The sequence below is a fragment of the Caretta caretta genome, chromosome 11, assembly GCF_965140235.1.
Source record: "Caretta caretta isolate rCarCar2 chromosome 11, rCarCar1.hap1, whole genome shotgun sequence".
In the NCBI taxonomy this organism is placed as follows: Eukaryota; Metazoa; Chordata; order Testudines; family Cheloniidae; genus Caretta; species Caretta caretta.
Genome location: NC_134216.1, coordinates 8,020,939 through 8,042,553, shown reverse-complemented (window position 1 = coordinate 8,042,553; position 21,615 = coordinate 8,020,939). Strand labels below are relative to the sequence as shown.

Here is a 21,615-nt window from a genome sequence, read left to right as displayed (position 1 = left end):
TGGTCCCGAGGGTGGTAGATGCTGTACTCTTTGTAGAAGGGACCTCATGTGATCGGATGTTAATATATGTTTGATTTTAAAACTACCTAGTAAAATCACAGTAGAAGGGGATTCCAGCAGGGATGCAACCGAGTCAACTCTAGTCTTTCTACACTTTAGAGTCATCATGGACTGTGGACTGCATAACTTGCAGATTGATACCGAGCCATTCACTTCTCTCTGACAATGGCAGGGCAGTTATAAATTCCAAGGGTGAAATTCTGATCCCATTGAAGTCAATGGCAAAACTCCTTTTAACATCAAAAAAGGGCCAAGATTTCACCCTTAGGCTACCAGGCCACAACAGTTTGGCCACTGAGGAACCCATGTGACAGAAGAAAGAATTTTGGGCCAGATTCTCAGATGGAATATACTGCACTAGCTCCACTGAAGTCAGTTGGCCCTTCCTACTCCACTGTCTAAAATGTGGGAGTCCAGGAGAAATATTTCCTCATGTTTTCAGAAATAAACATCTTTTCATGAAAAAGCAATGAAGAAAAATGAGGTCTGCAACCTAGGAGGAAGGAAAACACCAGCTGAGATAGCATTATACTATTCAGCCTGGCAAAACAGCCTTACACAATTACCAGCCAAGGAACAAAATCTACTAGCATGACATAGCAGAATACAATCTGGTTAGGATTTTTCATTCCTTTTATTTACCTGTCCGAAAAGTGAACTCACTCACGGCAAGGAGAATTGTGCAAAGATGTGCTATGAAACAGCCTGGCCCAAATTAAAAAAAAATAGACAATAATGACAAATGGACACAGGGACAAATGCAGATAGGCAAGTTGGTGAAGCCCCATCATGGGCACATCCTTTATGTTTCGTATCTACAGCTTTCAGATACCCAGGGTTTCTGGCTTTCACCCTTTGGTAACATTTTTATAGCTTGTCATGCCAAATAAGGCATAGCTGAATAGAACTCAGTCCAGCCTGGGCTGGTGACAAGTGAACATTGTTACTCTTACAGTGGGCTTGGCAGCCCACGCTGAATGAATTGGTGGTCTCAGTCCGGTGGACGACTGTCCATTCTATTTAAAAAACAACCACCACAATTAGCAGTCAGAGAGGCCAAGGACTGAATGGATATTTCATTCCTCCCTCAACCTGAAAGATGGTCTCTCAGGACTAAGGTCAACACTTCAGTGAGGTGATGGAAGGCAGCTTGAACACCTGCACCTGCTCTGAGGGTCCGACATCTTTCATCTCCATGCTGTTAATGGCTCACTAAAGTCATGAAGGGACAAATCCCACCTGAGTCAAGAGCAAAACTCCAAAATGATGTCGAAGGCAGCAGGAACTAACCGAAAGTGTGGGAGAAGGAAAAGAGTAAGAAAATGGAGCCAATCCTCCTGAACTGAGAACTTGGATGGGGAGAACAAACCAGTTAGCCATCTCCATATTGTGTAGTTATGGTTTTGCAGGGAAAGGCAAGGGAGTTTCCAGGACCTACTTGGAATCCAAGGACACTTGGAAGGAGGAATGCAGCACCTAATTTCTGTTCCTCTAAATAAATCAGTACAAGTTTGTCTTAAAAAAACCCCAAGTCCGTTCCTTCCATTTGTAAATTACTTTAATTTAAATATTTTGAGGTTAACAAAATACCCTTTGAATCAGACATGCCCCCAAAATACAAAACAGAAACAGAACCTCCTCATAGAGGGTAACCCCCCACCCCTTCTTTTCTACATTGGAGTTTATGGACTGTGAGCTGGCTGCCCTCCAGGGTCTGACACAAGGTCTGGAGTGCGGAGAGCAGCTGGAATTCATTTTCTTCCTTCAAATCAATGCACTCTCATATGAAGCTGCATTTTGGCATCTCTGTCTAAGAGAAAGTTCAGTGCAAAAGAAACTAACCCCAGCTGGGTTTCTTTCCAACCCAGTGCTCACTGAGCAAAAAAAAAAAAAAAAAAAAATAGCCCTTCCCCCCGCCCCCACACATACATTGACTGTACCAAACAAAGGGTCATTCACGGCTGCTAGAAATGGGTCACATGAAGAAATGTTTGCAGATAAAACCAACGCTTTAACCCCCCCGCCCCACACACACTTTTTAAAATAAACACCAAGGAGCCGGGGATTGTTGACCGAGAGTCCTGGTCCTGGATATTCCCTCCTCCTCGCCACGCTTGCAATCCACTCTGCACCGCACGCAAACCAGGCCAAGCTCCAGCAGTCTGGCTGCCGCTCAAGTATGTTAGCAAGTCCAACACCTCCCCCTCCCCCCCCCCGGCAAGTTCCTCGGTGTAAGGTCCACTGTTCGAAGCCTTACGGTGCAGTTAGGTGGTACGGTGTGTTTTGCTAGTGCTTTTTTAATTCACATTAGGTCAGGCGGGGGAGCCAAGAGCCCCCGGGTCACAAAATCACACACTGCAGTTTGTGGGAGCCAGTCGCTCTGTCTCCTCGCCATTTGGTCTTCTTCTTCTTCTTCTGGCTTTTCTCTGGGATCTGTTGCCTGTTTGGAGGAAAGAAAGAAACAAACCCAGTGAACCATCCATAGTGTTTAGGCTAGGGGCAGATAGACAAGTATCTCTTGAGCCCTAAGAATCAGACAGAAGAGACCCCTGCGGTGAAATGGCTATCGCCACTCATAGACCCCTACGGCAGGTGAACCTCTCCTCTTCCCTCCTGCACAAAGAGATACGGGACCAAAACAAAGAAAGAACAAAGGGATGTGACTCTGTCGGTGAGAATTTAAATAGCCTGGCACAGCTCCTACTCACACTGCCATGGAGTGAGAGAGACACACACTAGAGTTCAGGAACAAACTGTTTTTCCTGGGCTCAGACCAGCAGGCGCTGCATTTATCCAGGGCGCTCGTACCGTGTTTCTGGCCAGTTTCTTAGATTGCTAGTTCTCTGAGATGGGGACAGTGTCCTCCTGGGTGCATGAGCAGCTCTGAACCCATCAAAGGCCCTCCTGGTATTCGATAATAGTAATAATTCACCAGATCACTGCCAGCTGCCCCATTAGAGTCAAGGAGCTGAAGTTAATGAAGTTAGGAGTGAAGAATAGCCATCCATCTGGGATGGGGGAAGGGAAGCCTCTGGAGCAGCAGCAGCTGCTAGGAAGAAGGACGGAGGGTATTGTGACTACAGCAAAGGTTACAAAAGGGGGCTAGGGTAACGTTGCCATGGCAGTGGATTGCAGAGACACATTTCTGAGGAGTATCAGAGGGGTAGCCATGTTAGTCAGAGGAGATTTGCTATTCTCACCCCTTCTGCTAGAGGGAGCGTGACCTCTACTCACCCTGCCCCCATCAGATGATCTACCAGGGTAAGTGGCTCACCAGTTTTCAAGGGGTAGGGGAGAGGAGCATGCACAATGCTAATGGGAGTTATAAGGTCTGAAGTGAGAAGGCAATATACTGTGTCCTGGTTAAAATACAACCCTTCCCTCTCTCCCCAATGTCAGGCTGGGCCCCGTCATCTGGTAAATATGGTTACCCTAGTGTTCGGACATGCTGCATTATAGCCTACTCAGCCACCGGGGAAACTGAGTTCTGAGCAAGGGACTACAGAGAAACAGAAATCAGGGGAGAACTAAAGCCTGTTAAAACAATGAGGAGTCCGGTGGTACCTTAAAGACTAACCAATTTATATGGGCATAAGCTTTTGTGGGTAAAAACCCCACTTCTTCAGATGCCTCTTAAGGAGTGTTTTTCTACCCACGAAAACTTATGCCCAAATAAATCTTAGTCTTTAAGGTGCCACCGGACTCCTTGTTGTTTTTGTGGATACAGACTAACAGGGCTACCCCTCTGATACTTAAAGCCTGTTAAAGATTTACATCTGGCTGGAATTTCCCCCAGGTCAAATGAATTGATTTGGAATCAATTAGCGTTGGGTGTTTTCAAACCTGCTGTTCAAATGGGTTCTGCCCTGTGCTGCTAAATAAAACATTTTCCAATCTAAAGTGCTGAGTGGTTCAGAAGGAGAAAGTGCTCTGGGTCATTGCCAGACGCCAGCCCTGAGGAGGACACTCCAGGCAGCATGAAATCAAAGCAATCAGAAATGCACAGCTGGGATTCCCTCGCAACTGTCTTCCACTGCAGCCCTCAATCACTTCAGTCAGCAACTTCTGTGGGTGTTGGATGAGCAATATCTTTAATGCTACTGCAGTTCCATTTGATTTACACTTCTGTGTCACTGAGGGCCTCCCAAATGCTCTAGGTTACAAGCTATCCAGAGTCACGTCATTTAGAAAAGGGGACTGGCTGCTACGCACAGGGCCAGATCCTCAGCTACTCTAAATGGACACAGCTCCATCAACCACTAGATAGTTTTCCCTTACACTAATTGCAGTGGAGCTACCAGTTTACACCTGCTGAAGATCTGGCCCAGAGTTGCAGAATAAACAGGAGAAAGGAAGGCTGCGTAGTTAAACACAGGATTAGGAGTCAGGAGACTCGGGTTTGATTCCACAGACCGTGTGTCTTCTTGGCAACTCACAAAGGTCCGAACCATAGTCTCAGGAACAAATCAAATCTGTGTGTTGGGGATCTACCTTAACCACCTCCTCAGCTTGTTATGAGCTGAGCGCTGAACAGAAAGGATATGCTAGTCACACCAGACACGGGACACAGCCAGTGTTGTGGGAGCCCAACTCTTGTGATTTGATCACGAGCCTTGAGATATTTGGTGTCTTTTTTCAAAGCCCCAGCTCCTGGAGTCCTGTTACTTATGTGAGAATCTTAGCTTTGATTTGTTTTTAAAAATGCTACTAGCCCTTATGGTTGCAGAGAAAAGCATAAAAATGAGACCCTGAAGGGCTCAAAGACTAGAAAGCCTAAAGCTCCCTCCAAAAAACAAACAAACAAAAAAAACAAACTACACCCCAAAACAAAATTCAGCCGATCTTATAATGTGTGGAGCCTGATGCATGATTTTGCAATGCTTGGGGTTGCCAATACTGCATAGCTAAAGATAACTGATTGGTCCTTGACTTCTTCCCCTCACCCCCAACCACAGTCTACTGAGATAAAATTTTGAAAGACATGTTTAGTGAGTTCTTTCTAGACAGTTAACTCTTCAGAGAACTGACCAGACCCAAATCTATTGTTTAGAAGTATGATTAGGAAGCAAGGTAACATTAGCAGCATTATACAAAGCTGATTTCTGGAAGATGATCCCAGAGACAGAGAATTAGCCCCTGCCCTGTGTTACAGTGGAAGAATGCTCCATGGCAAATTTACAGCAGAACGGAGGGAAGCTCAGGAAGATCCTGACAGATCTACTGACCAGTTAGATACTGGTACCACCAACTACGTGGACTGTCCCAGGCTCCTTCCAGCCAATCCCAGCACTTGTAAGAAAAACTGGGAATCAACCAAATGCAGCTCTACTCAGAAGGAGCACAACCGTTGGCCACCAGTTGCCATGGTATCCATCAGAGTATGGCTCATGCCCCAGGTCCTGTCAAGAGCTAGCCCCTTATGTTTGTGAAGCAATTTGGAGATAGGTGCAAAGTATTAGGAAGTTTTAAATGACATTTTCCTGACTACAGGTGAGCTAACAATTTGTGACAAAAAACGTAACAGATGATTTTATCCTATTTCTGATTGTGGCTAACCCTTGATTGTCTTTCAACAGTCTTCTCAAACCAGTTCAGCAAAATGTAGTTAGTTTCGATTGGCCAGCTAAGTCATGTGGCATCATTTCTGTTCTTTAACTGAATGAATGCACAAGGTTTTTATTTTATTTTATTTTTATACTGAAGGCAACAAGGCTGATCAGGTGTCTAATTTGGCTGGTGGAACCTTTATAACAGCTGCTGATGCACACGAAGGAAAGAACCCAGACATGACTGTAAGGCCCTGGGGTCCATTTGGAGGGGTGGCACATACAGAATATACATTTTTAAATTTAATTTGTTAACTGGGAACATTTGACCTGGAGTCACTGAGAATCAACAAATAGGGAGAGCCACCATACCAATTATAGGTTTCAGAGTAGCAGCCATGTTAATCTGTATTCGCAAAAACAAAAGGAGTATTTGTGGCACCTTAGAGACTAACGAATTTATTCTGTTAGTCTCTAAGGTGCCACAAGTACTCCTCTTCTTCATACCAATTATAGTGATTTTTCAGAATAGCATTGGATAGCGATAAGAGCTCAATATAATAAATACTAATGACTGGCCTGCTAATTACAAGGTACAGAATAGTTCAGAAACATCCAGGGACATTGCCAACTTGTATCTGCAACTCTTCAATAATTTTCCGCCCACACCCTCCTTCTGCCAGCTTGAGATGATTTTGGAAGAGTGGGTAGTACCATCTGCTTTCGATGGACGCTGACTCGAAGCAGTGGTAAGATAAACACTAACAGAGAGGCACCTGTGTATAAATGCCTAACAAGTTTCATTGCTGGGGAAGCCAATTCTTCCACCTCATATGGAAAAACTATAGCTTCACCTGATAGCATTAGTTATTAACCTAATAGCTTTCTTTGACAGGGTAACAAGCCTTGTGGTTATGGGCGTGGGTGGGAAGAGGTAGATGTGGTTTATCTTGACTTTGGTAAGGCTTTTGATATTGTCTTGCATGACCTTCTCATAAACAAACTTTGGAAATACAATCTAGATGGAGCTACTATAATGTGGGTGCATAACTTGTTGGAAAACTGTGAACCACTGATAGCTACTCACTGATTACAATCAACCTGGAAGGGCATATCAAGTGGGGTCCTACAGGGATCAGTTCTGGGTCCAGTTCTGTTCGATACCTTCATCAATGATTTAGATAACAGCATAGGGATAGGATTAAAATTCAAAATCATCTGGACAAAAACTGTAGAAATGGAGTTGATAGGATGAAATTTAATAAGGACAAATGCAAAGTCCTCCACTTAGGAAGGAACAATCAGTTGCATGCATACAAAATGGGAAATGACTGCCTAGGAAGGAGTACTGTGGAAAAGGATCTGGGGGTCAGAGTGGATCACAAGCTAAAAAAAGCAATCATCATTCTAGGATGTATTATCAGCAGTGTTGTAAGACACAAGAAGGAATTTTTCTGCTCTACTCTGCACTGATTAGGCCTCAGCTGAAGTATTGTGTCCAGTTTTGGGCACCACATTTCAGGAAATATGTGGACAAATTGGAGAAGGTCCAGAGAAGAGCAAACAACATAAGTAAAGGTCTGGAAAATATGACCTATGAGGAAAAACTGAAAAAAATGGGTTTATTTAATCTGGAGAAGAGACAATTGAGAAGGGACTTGATAACAGTTTTCAAATACATAAAAAGTTGTTACATGGAGGAGGGAGAAAAATTGTTCTCCTGAATCTCTGAGGATAGGACAAGAAGCAATGGACTTAAAGTGCAGCAAGGGCAGTTGAGGTTGGACATAAGAAAAAACTTTCTACCGGTCAGGCTGGTTAAGCACTGGAATAAATTGCCTAGGGAAGTTGTGGAATCTCCATCACTGGAGATTTTGAAGAACAAGTTTGACAAACACCTGTCAGGAAAATGTCTACACAATACTTCGTTCTTCCTTGAATGCAGGGGACTGGACTAGATGACCTCTTGAGGTCCCTTCCAGTTCTACGATTCTATGATTACAGAAGAAATCTGTTTGCAGCAATACAGGTCACTGAAGTGGAGAAAAACAACATTCAAACCTAAGGCCTTTAAAGATTCTGCAGGTGGCACAATTGGTGTCATAAAAAGAAGACAGAGACAAAATATTTTCCCGAAGTTATAAGTGTTGGAGGGGGAAAAACATGAACAGGTTCATATTCCAGATTGAGCAACTGGAGAACTGGGGTGAAATCCTGGGCAAAATTCCATTAATGTCAGCAGGACCAGGATTTCACCCAGAGAGAGTGAAACTGATTTTCCAAAGGCTGCGGACGAAGTTAGTGGCAAGGCTAGAAACAAAGCCCTGCTCTCCAAGATGGAAGACCCATGGCATATCCAGTAGACCACAGTGTTTCTCATACAAATTGGCTTACGTTTCACTAATTAGTGGGTAGAAAAAGTGAAATGTCACCTTCAGATTAGAAAATAGCCAATTCCTTCAAGTTTTGGCCACAAGAAAACAACCAGACATTGTAATCAAAATGACAGTGTAATGGAAATCCAAACAGTGCCATCTTCATTCACAGACTTACACTGATTCAGAAAGTCAGCAGACAAAAGCGAGGTGGAAATAGCTTCAAGACTCTTCTGTACAATACAATAGTTTAACTGTCTCTCCAGTAATTTTGCTCAGCAAATGCTAGATGCTGTTATCTGTATCGTGTTTTGGACTACACGTGAAAAGGGTGCCTTAGCCACTCGTGACAGTTCAAGGTCTCCCTGCGCTTATCTTAGAATAGGTGCATTCTTACCAAAATCCTAGTGTTTTTGTCCTTTTGTGATTAAATTCTGCCAAATGAAAATTCTTCCTGGAGTTTCGGTTGGGTTACTCACCTCTCCTACTTAAAAAGCTGCTGTGTGACATGCATGTGTACTGCCAAACAGAAACAAACACCCCAAAGCTCCCTGCTCCTTGCCACAACAAAAGGTGGCTGCATTTCAGTGATGGGGATTCTTTTTATACACACACACGTATATATATATATATATATATATATATATATATTATATATACACACACACACACACACACACACACCCCCTGTATTTTTATATTACAGCCCTCATGAGGTCAACTGAAACCAATGATATACACAAATAAGGACTTCTGGGGTCAGATTCCAGTGGATTAGGTCATATACAGGACTAAATGCTGCTTGCAGACCAGTTAGTCCATAACTCTGGTGTTTGTATCTTTGAGGTTCCACTGTAATATTATTCAGTCCACTGTCTAAAGTACTTTGGAGTACTGCCCTATAAGAAATGCTATGTATTAAATACAATGGGATCCCAGTTATCTAATTTAACTGGGACCGGGGCCAGATTAGAGAACCAAAAATCCAGATAAACTGGAGAACGGGCAGCAGGGCGCTGACTGTCAGCCCTGGGAGGCTGGGGCTCCTGCTGTTAACCTCGGTTAAATGGGGTTCTACTTTATATTACTTCCAACACAGAGAAAGTTTTAATTTTGAAGTCACATCTGCAACTGGGTGAAACATGTAGTGGAGTTATGGAAATCAAAAGTTTCCTTAAAACAATAAGGACACCTGGGAAAACCATGAGCAAATTTTCAAAGACAGGTGCGAGCCACACTCAAAAGATTACTGGCATCAAAACAGAGGTCACAGTTAAGGATGTCCGGATGTGACCCAGGATGTATGTGGAAAACTGGGTAGGGGAAATGGACAGGATGTCTGTGAGTGTCTGCGGAAGAAGGTTATATATGTAGATATACGGTTTTACATTTTATTTTCTGATTTTTATGGATTTGAGCTTTGCTCTGGTGTTCCATCTGATTTTCAGGAATACAGTATAACACCAGATATATCGTTAGTGTAAATTGGTATAACTTCATGGACTTCAATGGAGTTATGCTGATTTACATTAGCAGAAGATCTGGCCCACAGTTTTTGTACTCCAATATCGCCTGTTATTATTGATCACTAATGTAGTGTCTGGATGTACTGCAGGTGAATCCACTATATTTGAAATTTTTTACATGCAGTTAGATCTCACAATGTTGAGCACGGACAATGAAGATTTTATACCTTAAAAGATAACTACATTTTGATAGTTGTGTGCAGGTATAGAACAAGCAGCCCTAATAAAGAATAAAAGAGCAGGCTCTTGGTTCCATGTGTTCCAATGATTCATGAGTCTTCTGTCAATGGAGGTTAATAGATGGCTGAGTAAAGTGTTTTATGGCTCACCTGATTACTCTAACAAGATCATGGAAGGCTTTATCAACATTCAGAGGTGGGTCCTTGGCACTAGTTTCTATGTATGGGATCTGAAAGACAAAAGCCCAGCATAATAAATACTAGTAACATCTTACATGTGGACAATGAACCTCTCTCAAGTGACAACCCAAGGGACTAGAGAAAAATGGATGCAAAACAGAGGGTTGTCCTATAATGACTAATGCAGAAGGACTGTACTGAATAGATTTGGGGACACTTTCAGGTAGTCTCTTAGAGCAATAGACTGTTTAATAAGGGTGTTCTCAACCATGGAATTAATAGTACAGCATCGTTCATCTTGATATCTCTCAAAGCCCTTTGCTAACGAAGTGGTCTAAACCACTATGGGTTAAATCCTTGCCCCATTGAAGTCAATGGGAGTTTTGCCGTTGGTTTTAATGGAGCCAAGATTTCACCTTACAACAACGTACAGCTGTGCTACACGGGAGGTTGGGGTACAAAGTGAAGGTTATATCCAAATGAAACTGCCAGGAGAAAGGCAGGTAAGTGAAATGTTGCCATGACATCAAGGTTAATTCGCAGAAAGGACACAAAAACACTTACCAAAGATCACCCCATCCTGTAAAATGTGCAACATACAAAACAGCTGGAAGCATAAAGTTTCAGATTTGGGGGGAGTAATTGCAGAGTTATTAGGAGAGATGTTCATTTTCCCTGAGATGTACTTGAGGACATGAAGACCATACAAACAAAACAAAACTATTTACCATGCCTGCCAGAAGTTTGTTGGAGATTGCTGAAAAACTAACACCTGCCAAAAATTCCTTCCTTGTTACACTGCATTTTAAGGTTCTTGAATGGTGATTTCTACAGGTACCTTTCCGACTTTGAAAAACTTCTGTTCGGGTGACAGAGAAGGTCATTTTCTATTGGCAGCCAAATGGACTTTTGTGGTCACTTGTAGCATACATACCCAGCAAAGAGCCATATTTGTAACCCTGGCTTCTGATAGCGCATGTGAAAATTCTGCATTTGCACATATAGCACCTTCCACACCCCTGAAACTGAGCACAACTCAGGAGCTATGTGTTGTGTTCTTGTTTAGGTTGACTGGCTCTCTGCTCTTCCACAAAAGCTTCTTTACAGGGGTGGGAATAAATATACGCAGAATGATTTTATGTTATCTTTAAAAGTCCAGTGGGATGCGGCAAGTTCCATTAAGTCTTTTCCATGACTGTGGGCATTTAGAAGCAATTAACCTAGTGTAACGGTGATTATAATCTTACTTGGGAGCCATTTCTGGAGCCAAACTGCAGTATGGATAGCAGGGAACTGAGATATTGGGTCTGATTTATGGGTTTTACACTCATGTAATTCCATCATCATCATCAATGGACTTACTCCTGATTGACAACAGTCCGAGATCAGAATCAGGCCTGGTGTATCTACTAACGACCTTTTCTGCATTTTCATTTGAAGAGTGCATTCTGTCAATCTTGCATGCACATTCCACCCACCTGCAAATAACTTGCATTACATGACTTTATGATCATGTGTGCAGTGTAGCTGCAGCCATGCGGATCCCAAGGAATTAGAGAGGTTAGGTGGGTGGGTGAGGTAATATCTTTTATTGTACCAACTTCTGCTGGTGTGAGACCAGGTTTTGAGAAGCTGGGGAAGGGCGGGGGGGGGGAGGGGGTTCCTTTTCCATACCTGAAGAGCTCGTCTCTCTCACCAACAGTAATTGGTCCAATAAAAGATATCACCTCACCCACCTTATCTCTCTAATGACTATGATCATCATAGCTCAGCTGTAGTATGCTGCAAAGAATTGGCCCCGCTGGAAGTAACCTCTCTATATACTACTTTCTTTGCCTTTTATTTGAAAATGTAATTGCAAGTGTTTAATTATAAGAGAAGCGATCCAATTAAACTCCAAATGCGGAATGAATCCCATTTTGAACGCCTGTAATGAAACTTAAAAGAGTGCAACTGCCAAAACAACATGCAAACAAAGAAACACCCACAAACTTACATTATGTTTAGTTGCCATTTCTCTTCCTTGTTCCCGAGTGATTTTCCGCAAATGCATTAGATCAACTTTGTTGGCCACCAATATCATTGGAAAAGACTCTCTGCAAGAAAGCGATATGAGGAGACTTTCAGTGTAAAGTGTTCAGGGAAAGCTTCCTTTTCAAAGACTACCACCGTCTAGCATTTTCAGCTAGAAAGACGCAGCATGTAGGCATTTACCACCATAGTTATAATCAGGCGCAGAAGGATTAGATTTTTATTGGTAAATGTTGGTAAACATCGATTTCACTGTACACACACAAACCGATGAAAAACACTTTCTTTCTTTGTTTATCTGTATATTTTGATTATCAATGAAAAATGCTGCCTCAGAATTTAGTAGAGCCAAAATCCAGAGATTTAGACTTTTGGATTACGCTTGTAACAAATGGACTAGTGAATGAATAGTGAAAACAGGTATGATTTGTTGATTTAAGAATATTTACTTTGTATATTTTGACATGTGATATTGACAATTTGTGTTAAAAGTTTAGAAAGCTTTAACTTTTTGAATCTCAAAGTCTACGGTCATTTAATAATTATCATCCCCCTCCCCTAATTTCCTGCAACTGTGAAAACTGAAAATCAATTAAAAATGGGGGAAAAATGCTTAATACCCAGAATTTCATGGAATTGTGAAAATTGATAAAAATCTAAAAAAAGCTTAACAATAAACATCACTATTATCTTTTGAAATTATAAAAAATAAAAATCAAATTCTTCCAAGCCTAGTTATAATTACAAGCAGGATCAAGCAATCACACATTATCACAGAAGCAGAACTCAGATATCTATTTATACATTACCTAGGCAAGATATTTGCCTTGGTAGTTGGCACATTAAATTTGTACACAAACAGTTGATGTACCTGCAAGTGATCAAAGCTGCTGTTTTCTTATAGTTTAAGAATAGGCTCCACCATGATCCAATATTCCTATCAGTTACACAACTTCAGTACTTAACTAATATTGGTCCATATGCATAGAAGAAAATTAGTGTAGGCATCCAAAGACATTGTGATCAAGAGAAAATGGGCAGATTTTCAATATTTCTGGTTATGGCTTCTGATAAGTTTCATTCAAGCCAGGTCTCAGAACTATGCTCGCAAATGAGAACTGAGGGAAATGATGCAGTGTCCATACGGTAACATTATTTTGGGGGGGACAGAGGAACATATTGGGAATATTTTCATGGCGGATAACAAGTTTGTTTCGATACACACTTATTGCGAGGTACCAAAAATATCCTGAAGGCCTATTGGGAATATTCCCTATTCAGGAGCTGGTGGACTAAAAGAACAATACTATTACCTAGTGCCTCCTGCCTCTAAAAATACAAGGGAATGAACTACTATCCTTAAGTATCAAAAATTGCCTAACTTTACAATAATTGCTCTAAGTAACAGTCTACAGATACTTAACTGTAGAGCGATAGGTTTGTCATGTCCATGCCTTCTATGACAAAAACTGGGCTAAATCCTGACCTAGTGTAAATCAGCATAGGTCCACATAGGAACTATGCCAGTTTACACCAACTGAGGATCTGGCCATAAGTCTTTTAGGTCCCGCCCCCCAAAACAATCATGATTTGTCATTAAGGGTCGTATTCTACTGAGCAAGACTCTCCCACGAATTTTTACTCACCAGGCCCTATGTACGTCCAACGGACTGGAGTAATGAATGGAGTTTAACTAGTTTTGAAACTACTAAATAAGATTAAATGGTTTTTACTATTTTATTGTAAAACAATTGATTTTCCCCAACTCTATTTCTTCCGGGGAAAAAAAAATACAAAAATAATATAATATATATATATATATATATCATGGGCCAGCATTTTTTCCTTTACTTTCTAAAATGATGATTTCTATATTTTTTGCAATGACAGAGCCATAATATTTGCCATGACAAGTAGCAAGCCTTACTTATTTGTGTAAAACTTTTGACTGGAATTACTTTAAATTCAAATGATTTTTCTGTCTCCATGTCTTTTTTTCCACTGAGACAGAGAAGGACTTGGTCTTTTCTCTGACATACTGCTTCATAACTGTGGCTGGAGATAAACTGAACACAGGTTTTTGAATTTCCATTTACTCTTACAGTTAATTATGATAATATGGATTTAATTTAAATGTCTAAGCAATAATGTATCTTGATTCTATGTCTATTCTGGGGTAAATGCTTTGCTGTCTTCAATGATCCATTCTTCTCTGGTTGGCAGCACAGTGGTAGAAACAGACTAAATTTGGACAGTATGTAATTTGCCTTATTTACGTCAGAAATAAAACTCTGGTCATTGTTCCCTGTAGTGAGTTGTATGATTGCTAGTTGAACAGGACAAACGAAGCTATTGACTTCACAATGGTTAAATGTACTGAAAAAGGCACGGTCTTTTAAACAACTCTTCCAAAGAAGGAAACCTCTTGGATTTCAAATATCCAGAAATAAATGCTTAAGGGGGACATATGACTGTTAAGATGAAAACACAGCCAGATTCTGGTCTCAGTTACACTGGTATGAATCTGGAGTAACTACTGAACTCAGTTCAGAATTCAGTGCCATGTAGAATGAAAAACTCTTTAGCCAGGCTGCTAATAGAGCGTTGGCTAATTAAAATGATTCCAGTTCTTAAATAAGCTAAATTTACTTTTTATCATTTGAACTGTTTGTTTACTTTATGCGCTTCATGCAGCTTGAGCTGGAAAAGGAGAACATTTTTCTTTCTAGTCAATTTCACTTCCCAGTTCTCATACACAAGCTGCTGTGTTTAGGTTAACAACACCGCTGAAGGTGGGGTGGGGGGAGAGGAAAGTTTCATATCAAAACCAAAAGGGCGACCCATTTTTATTGAATTTAATTAGATAAAACACATGTCTATTCATAATAGGTTACAGAACACTGTTTTGTTCTCTCTCAGCTTACAAAGACTTCATTGTCGACCTAGCTTAGGCTCAGGATTTAAGAGAATGTGGTAGATATGAAGAAAATCCCACTTCTATATCTAGGAGGCAAATAAAATGATTGCTATTTATGTTCATCTAGATGCAGTAAAAGGGTAGCTTTTCCTTCATTTCCCACTCTTGTGGGCTTTGTGTTGGACACTTCACTGGAAAAGCATTCCTGCAGTACTCCTCTCATGATATGAGTCCACCCCTCCTTTTGGGGAGTTCTTCACAGCTGAAAAGCCAGCAACAAGGACGGACTCCTCTGGCAACTTCTCTTGAGGTCTCCCTTGATTAAAAAAAAAATTATGAATGGAAAAATTAAGTGCTTTAAAGCTGCAAGCATGCATGGTCTAGATTCACACTCCACTCAGTGAAAATGGAAAACACTTATGTGGTAGGATGGAGAAGAGTGAATTATTAACAAGATAAAAAGATCCTGTGAGCTTCCTCTTTGATCTTTCTGGAGTATTGGCTGGCCACTGGTTTAGAGCTCTAATATTGCCTTCTCTCTTTTATTCACAAATGTTAGACAACTGAACTGTCCACCCCATGTAAATCTTCCATTAACCATTCATTCCCAGACACCTAAATGCAAGCACACAGAGGTGCTGTTCATTGAATAATAAATAATACCACCTAGCTCTCAGCGCTTTCCATCTATAGATCTCAAACCACTTGGCAAAGGAGGGTAAGTGACTTCACCCCATTTTATGGATCTGGAAACTGAGGCACAGAGCGGGGAAGTGACTTGCCCATGGTCACTCAGCAGGCCCGTGGCAGGGCTAATACTAAAACCCAGATCTCCTGGGTCCCAGTGCTGAACTCTACTTGCTGGATCATAATGCCTCCAAAGCAGCAGGGATTCGCGTTAAGGGAGCTCTTCCCTCCAGTGCACTCACCGGTCTTTGACTCGGAGAATCAGTTGGTGGAACCTGTCCACGTGTTCAAAGCTGGCTTTGTCTGTGACTGAATAGACTATAAGGAACCCGTCCCCCGTCCGCATGTATTGCTCCCGCATAGCGCTGAATTCCTCTTGTCCTGCGGTGTCTAGAACTAGTACAGGGGAGGAGATTGTTAGTCATTCTGCTGACATTGCCATCACTACATTACATCTTTCTTCACGTTCCTACCTTCACTGAGATGACTGTCGGGATCCGACAGGTGCCATGCAAGGCTACTGGTTTGCTTCCTTGGTCAAATCAGGTAGCAGGTTTGGTTGGTGATCACAGAACATTAATAGCCACATGAGCTAGTCGAGTGAGAAGTGCTATCAAGCCCTGCCCCCCGCATTGTGCCATTGCTATCCAACCTTCATTGCACCCTCTCTTTCGCTACACCTACCACCCCTGCACAGGATTAGATGGCTTCCACCTTCCTCCAAAGCAACAAGCATTGGCTGCTGCCCAAAGCAGGATACTGAATTAGGTGCATCAGCCCTCTGACTGGGCATGGCTAACATCCTCAATTTCTGCCTCGCCAATCTCGCTGTTCCCTACACAGGAGACTAGGAGGGTAGGTAGATACCAGTTCAGATCACTCAGCTACTCCATTAACCAGCTGACCACGTGGAGCTGGGCCACACATTGGAATAATTTCTTTTTGTTTACATTCCTTGTCCAAGAGATTGGAGATTTATTAAGAATGTCCAGAGTTACAGGTAATAAACATTTCAGATGGGATATTAAAACTGAGCGATGGGCTTGGGCCCTGAAGCACAAACTCTTAGAGATCAGGATGAGGTGGGCGGGTTATCTCATGTTGGTCTACTGCGGGATTCTTACAGCTGTCCTCTGACGCATCCTGTGCTGGCCACTCTCAGGGGCAGCCCACTGGACCTCAGGTCTGACGCATTCCTATGAGTTCAGCCAGTCAAATCTGCACACATAGATTCACTTCTGTAGGCAGCGGGAATGCCCCAGAACGGTGACCTTTGAAATCATGGCGCATCGGATGAAGCAGAGGGGTAGCAGCTAACATGGGATCCTCCAAGCAGAAATGAGAACACTATGCAGAGTGGGACATTGGCTATTCAAATGAGTAGGGAAGGTACTGAGTTAGAAAAGTAAAGCTGAGAACTGTGGCAACTGGACATGTTGCCTATCAGTGTTTGCTGTCCACATATGCACCAGGAAAGGAGGCATCGGGACATAAGCAATCTACTGACTAGGCTGAGGGTGCTGGACACAAGGTTTTCTTGTACAGGTTTGTGACCCTAATGAGCACTCCTTGTTTGCATCAGATGTTGAGGCTGCCTTGGTTTCTAGAGGATAAGCACCCTGGAGCTGCTTCAGTCCTGGTGGTACCTGCAGAGTCAGCATCAGTAGCCAGCCATCCCAACCTGCCAAACATGGCACCGGTAGAAATGTACTCTGCTATCTGCCCCTGTGCATTAGGCCTTCATATTAAGGAAAAGTGACTGGTCACAGCACAAGCTTTTGGAGATCATAGGTATTGTGTTGAGAGAACTTCTAAAACCGCACATCATGGGGCCTACCTGCCCCGAGCTCCAGCATGAAGGCCTTTTGCTACTCCAAAATTATTTGTCTAATAGATGGGTGGCCAACCTGCGGCTCCGGAGCCACGTGCGGCTCTTCAGAAGTTAACATGCGGCTCCTTGTTCAGGCACCGACTCCGGGGCTGGAGCTACAGGCGCCAACTTTCCAATGTGCTAGGGGATGCTCACTGCTCAAACCCTGGCTCTGCCACAGGCCCTGCCCCCACTCCATCCCTTCCTGTCCCCTCCCCTGAACTTGCCATGCCCTCGCTCTCCCCTAACCCTCCTCCCCAGAGCCTCCTGCATGCCACGAAACAGCTGATTGGGAGGTGGGGGGGGAAGGCACTGCTCAACCGAGCTGCCGGTGGGTGGGAGGCGCTGGGAACCAGGGGGGTGGAGTTGATGGGGCGGGGGAGGGGGCTGCTGACGTATTACTGTGGCTCTTTGGCAATGTACATTGGTAAATTCTGGCTCCTTCTCTGGTTCAGGTTGGCCACCCCTGGTCTAACACAGCTGCCCCTGAAACCGAAGGACTCATTCCTGAGCCACATAAGGAATGCAAACCTGGAACTAGTAAAGGGGCAGCAAATGCTAGCAGCAGTGAGCATGGAACAGTTATACAACATCTTGTCCCACTCCTCGAGGACCTGGGAAGCAAAGAGAACTTCGGAAGGGTGCAGGCTTGTCCTTTAGGGCAAATTACAGTGCGACACAACCAGGGCTGCTTTATGTCTCATCAATTTCCATGCCTTGGGCTGAAGTACATGGAGACAAGAAAATGGGTATGGGGAGGAAGAGGATGGGAGAAACTTCATCCCTCCCCACATTCCTTATACCCATGAACAAGGACCAGCTACAATTGGATGGGAGCGTGGGGGCAGACTCCACACAGAGAATGCCGTGCCACAGTCTCAACCCACACCAGCCAGTATCTCAGGTGGGGCAGGGACAAGCTGTACCCTGGAGCCATCCTCCACTGCACTCCCTCCCCTAGAGTCCTTGGGAGAATTCTGGCTGCGTCAGCTAGAATCCCTTCCCCAGGGCTCTCCCTGCAGCATGGCCCTCCATCCAAAATGGGCTGCCACTTCAATCTGTAACCTCAGAGCCAAGGCTTGCCACATCCTATGGTTGTTTCCTGCAGAATTCCTCAGCCCTTCTGGTGTTTGCTGGGCCCTGTGTCTTGTGCATGACTTACGGAGTACGCCGTTCAGGCAAGGATGCCTTGTGTCTCGCTCTCTATTACGGCACACCCGTACTGTGGACTAGTCTTGTTAGAGAAATATTTTCCTCGCGCTCCAAGGTCTCAAGCCTCCCATGAGACATGTAAACATTTCTACAACCTCCCCTCCGGAGCTCTCTCCCCTCCCTTCTTAGTTATGGAATCAGCGAGCATTACGGTCTCCAGTTACTACTCCCTTGCGGCAGCATGGAACACCAGACTCTGACATCACGGGCGTGGGCTCCTGCCTCACTTGGACCTTTGCCACCATCGACAGAGTTGCCGGGTCAGCAGCTTCTATTTAAGGGGCTTTTGGTCACGGTGTTCATAGAAAGGCGAGTGAGCATTCCACTTGTAAAACAGCATCTGGCGCAACTGGCTCCAGATTAAAGCATTTCAGGGCCCTGCACACCCATGGCATTGGAGGCCTCCTCCATCTTTACTCAATTTGGCCCAGGCGACGCCCCTGTCATGACAGAGGTGCAGCCAGGCCAAACCTGACCAGTACTGTGACCCCGTGCACCAGATTGCAACACCACTGACTTAAATTTGGCCCAGCCACCCCTTGGGCCAAATTTGAGTGAGTGGTGTTATGACTTAATACACGGGGTCACAGCGCTGCTCAGGTGTGGCCTTTTGTAGTGCCACCCTCCCAAATCTGATGGGCAGGGCCCCCGCTGTGAGGGCACATTGGTTAACCCAGGCCAGGACACAATTAAACTCTATTTAAGGTCAGTTCCCAGACTGCTGCGCTGGGCATCGCAAAATGGGGAAGAGATGGCCAGCCCTCTGTGGAGATAGAGGTGGTTAGGGACTATTTAGAAAAGCTGGACGTGCACAAGTCCATAGGGCCGGATGAGTTGCATCCGAGAGTGCTGAAGGAATTGGCGGCTGTGATTGCAGAGCCATTGGCCATTATCTTTGAAAACTCGTGGCGAACGGGGGAAGTCCCAGATGACTGGAAAAAGGCTAATGTAGTGCCAATCTTTAAAAAAGGGAAGAAGGAGGATCCAGGGAACTACAGGCCAGTCAGCCTCACCTCAGTCCCTGGAAAAATCATGGAGCAGGTCCTCAAGGAATCAATCCTGAAGCACTTGCATGAGAGGAAAGTGATCAGGAACAGCCAGCATGGATTCACCAAGGGAAGGTCATGCCTGACTAATCTAATCGCCTTTTATGATGAGATTACTGGTTCTGTGGATGAAGGGAAAGCAGTGGATGTATTGTTTCTTGACTTTAGCAAAGCTTTTGACACGGTCTCCCACAGTATTCTTGTCAGCAAGTTAAGGAAGTATGGGCTGGATGAATGCACTATAAGGTGGGTAGAAAGCTGGCTAGATTGTCGGGCTCAACGGGTAGTGATCAATGGCTCCATGTCTAGTTGGCAGCCGGTATCAAGTGGAGTGCCCCAAGGGTTGGTCCTGGGGCCGGTTTTGTTCAATATCTTCATAAATGATCTGGAGGATGGTGTGGATTGCACTCTCAGCAAATTTGCGGATGATACTAAACTGGGAGAAGTGGTAGATACGCTGGAGGGGAGGGATAGGATACAGAAGGACCTAGACAAATTGGAGGATTGGGCCAAAAGAAATCTGATGAGGTTCAATAAGGATAAGTGCAGGGTCCTGCACTTAGGACGGAAGAACCCAATGCACAGCTACAGACTAGGGACCGAATGGCTAGGCAGCAGTTCTGCGGAAAAGGACCTAGGGGTGACAGTGGACGAGAAGCTGGATATGAGTCAGCAGTGTGCCCTTGTTGCCAAGAAGGCCAATGGCATTTTGGGATGTATAAGTAGGGGCATAGTGAGCAGATCGAGGGACGTGATCGTTCCCCTCTATTCGACATTGGTGAGGCCTCATCTGGAGTACTGTGTCCAGTTTTGGGCCCCACACTTCAAGAAGGATGTGGATAAATTGGAGAGAGTCCAGCGAAGGGCAATAAAAATGATTAGGGGTCTGGAACACATGAGTTATGAGGAGAGGCTGAGGGAGCTGGGATTGTTTAGCCTGCAGAAGAGAAGAATGAGGGGGGATTTGATAGCTGCTTTCAACTACCTGAAAAGGGGTTCCAAAGAGGATGGCTCTAGACTGTTCTCAATGGTAGCAGATGACAGAACGAGGAGTAATGGTCTCAAGTTGCAGTGGGGGAGGTTTAGATTGGATATTAGGAAAAACTTTTTCACTAAGAGGGTGGTGAAACACTGGAATGCGTTACCTAGAGAGGTGGTAGAATCTCCTTCCTTAGAGGTTTTTAAGGTCAGGCTTGACAAAGCCCTGGCTGGGATGATTTAACTGGGAATTGGTCCTGCTTCGAGCAGGGGGTTGGACTAGATGACCTTCTGGGGTCCCTTCCAACCCTGATATTCTATGATTCTATAAAACAGAAAGTGGTGAAGGTTCAGTACATCTTAGCTTGGGTGAATAGTTAAGGGTCATGTAACTGACTGGCAAGAGCTGCAGTTTAATTTCTAGCAGACTCCTTTAGAATCCTGTAAATGTTCAGTGCTACGTAAACTGGGAGAGAGGATATAGCAGGTACCCATATGTTCTAGATAGAAAAACACCTCAGAATGGGTATAAGTTATGACATTGATGGGTCCAGTAATAGGAACAGCTGAAGTACAAAAATCTTATTAACAGTAGGTAGCAATTATAGAACACTTTTTTGAAGATCAGAAAGTCTTGTACAATCAGGATGCTCTCTCTCACTGGGGTATTAAGTATAGTTTCTTCCCAGGGGGATCTGTCCTTATGGCCATGACAATGCCCCTTACTCTTGCAAGAGGCCTGAGGCAGTGACTCTTTAGGCTTAGCGGTTTTGGACTCTGCTTCAGAGCGTGTGCTCAGAGGTCATCGTACAGAGGGGTCTCCCCAGCCTGGATCGGATACGGCCTTTTCCATGAAGTGTTTCCACAGGCGAAAAACTCTTGTCCCTCATAGGTTTGGGGAGAGAAGGAGTAACAAATGCTGCACTTGGCAGTAATGGGCACCTCCTCAAGGCAGTGCTGGCATTAGTTGCTGATGGAAAAGGAGCACGGGCAGGACAGACAGTCTTT

General features: G+C 43.9%; 1 protein-coding gene across 1 annotated transcript in view; it reads right to left on the bottom strand.

Moving 5' to 3' along the window:
• Window positions 1-1,600: 1,600 nt before the first annotated feature.
• MRAS (muscle RAS oncogene homolog) overlaps window positions 1,601-21,615 on the bottom strand; it is a 61,812-nt gene continuing 41,797 nt past the window's right edge. The window contains exons 3-6 of the mRNA XM_048869770.2: window positions 15,744-15,897; window positions 11,863-11,962; window positions 9,837-9,916; window positions 1,601-2,500 (exon numbers count right to left, since the gene is read on the bottom strand). Of these exons, the coding sequence (XP_048725727.1) occupies window positions 2,401-2,500; window positions 9,837-9,916; window positions 11,863-11,962; window positions 15,744-15,897 (434 nt within the window). The 3' untranslated portion in view covers window positions 1,601-2,400. The remainder of the gene's footprint in view (window positions 2,501-9,836; window positions 9,917-11,862; window positions 11,963-15,743; window positions 15,898-21,615) is intronic.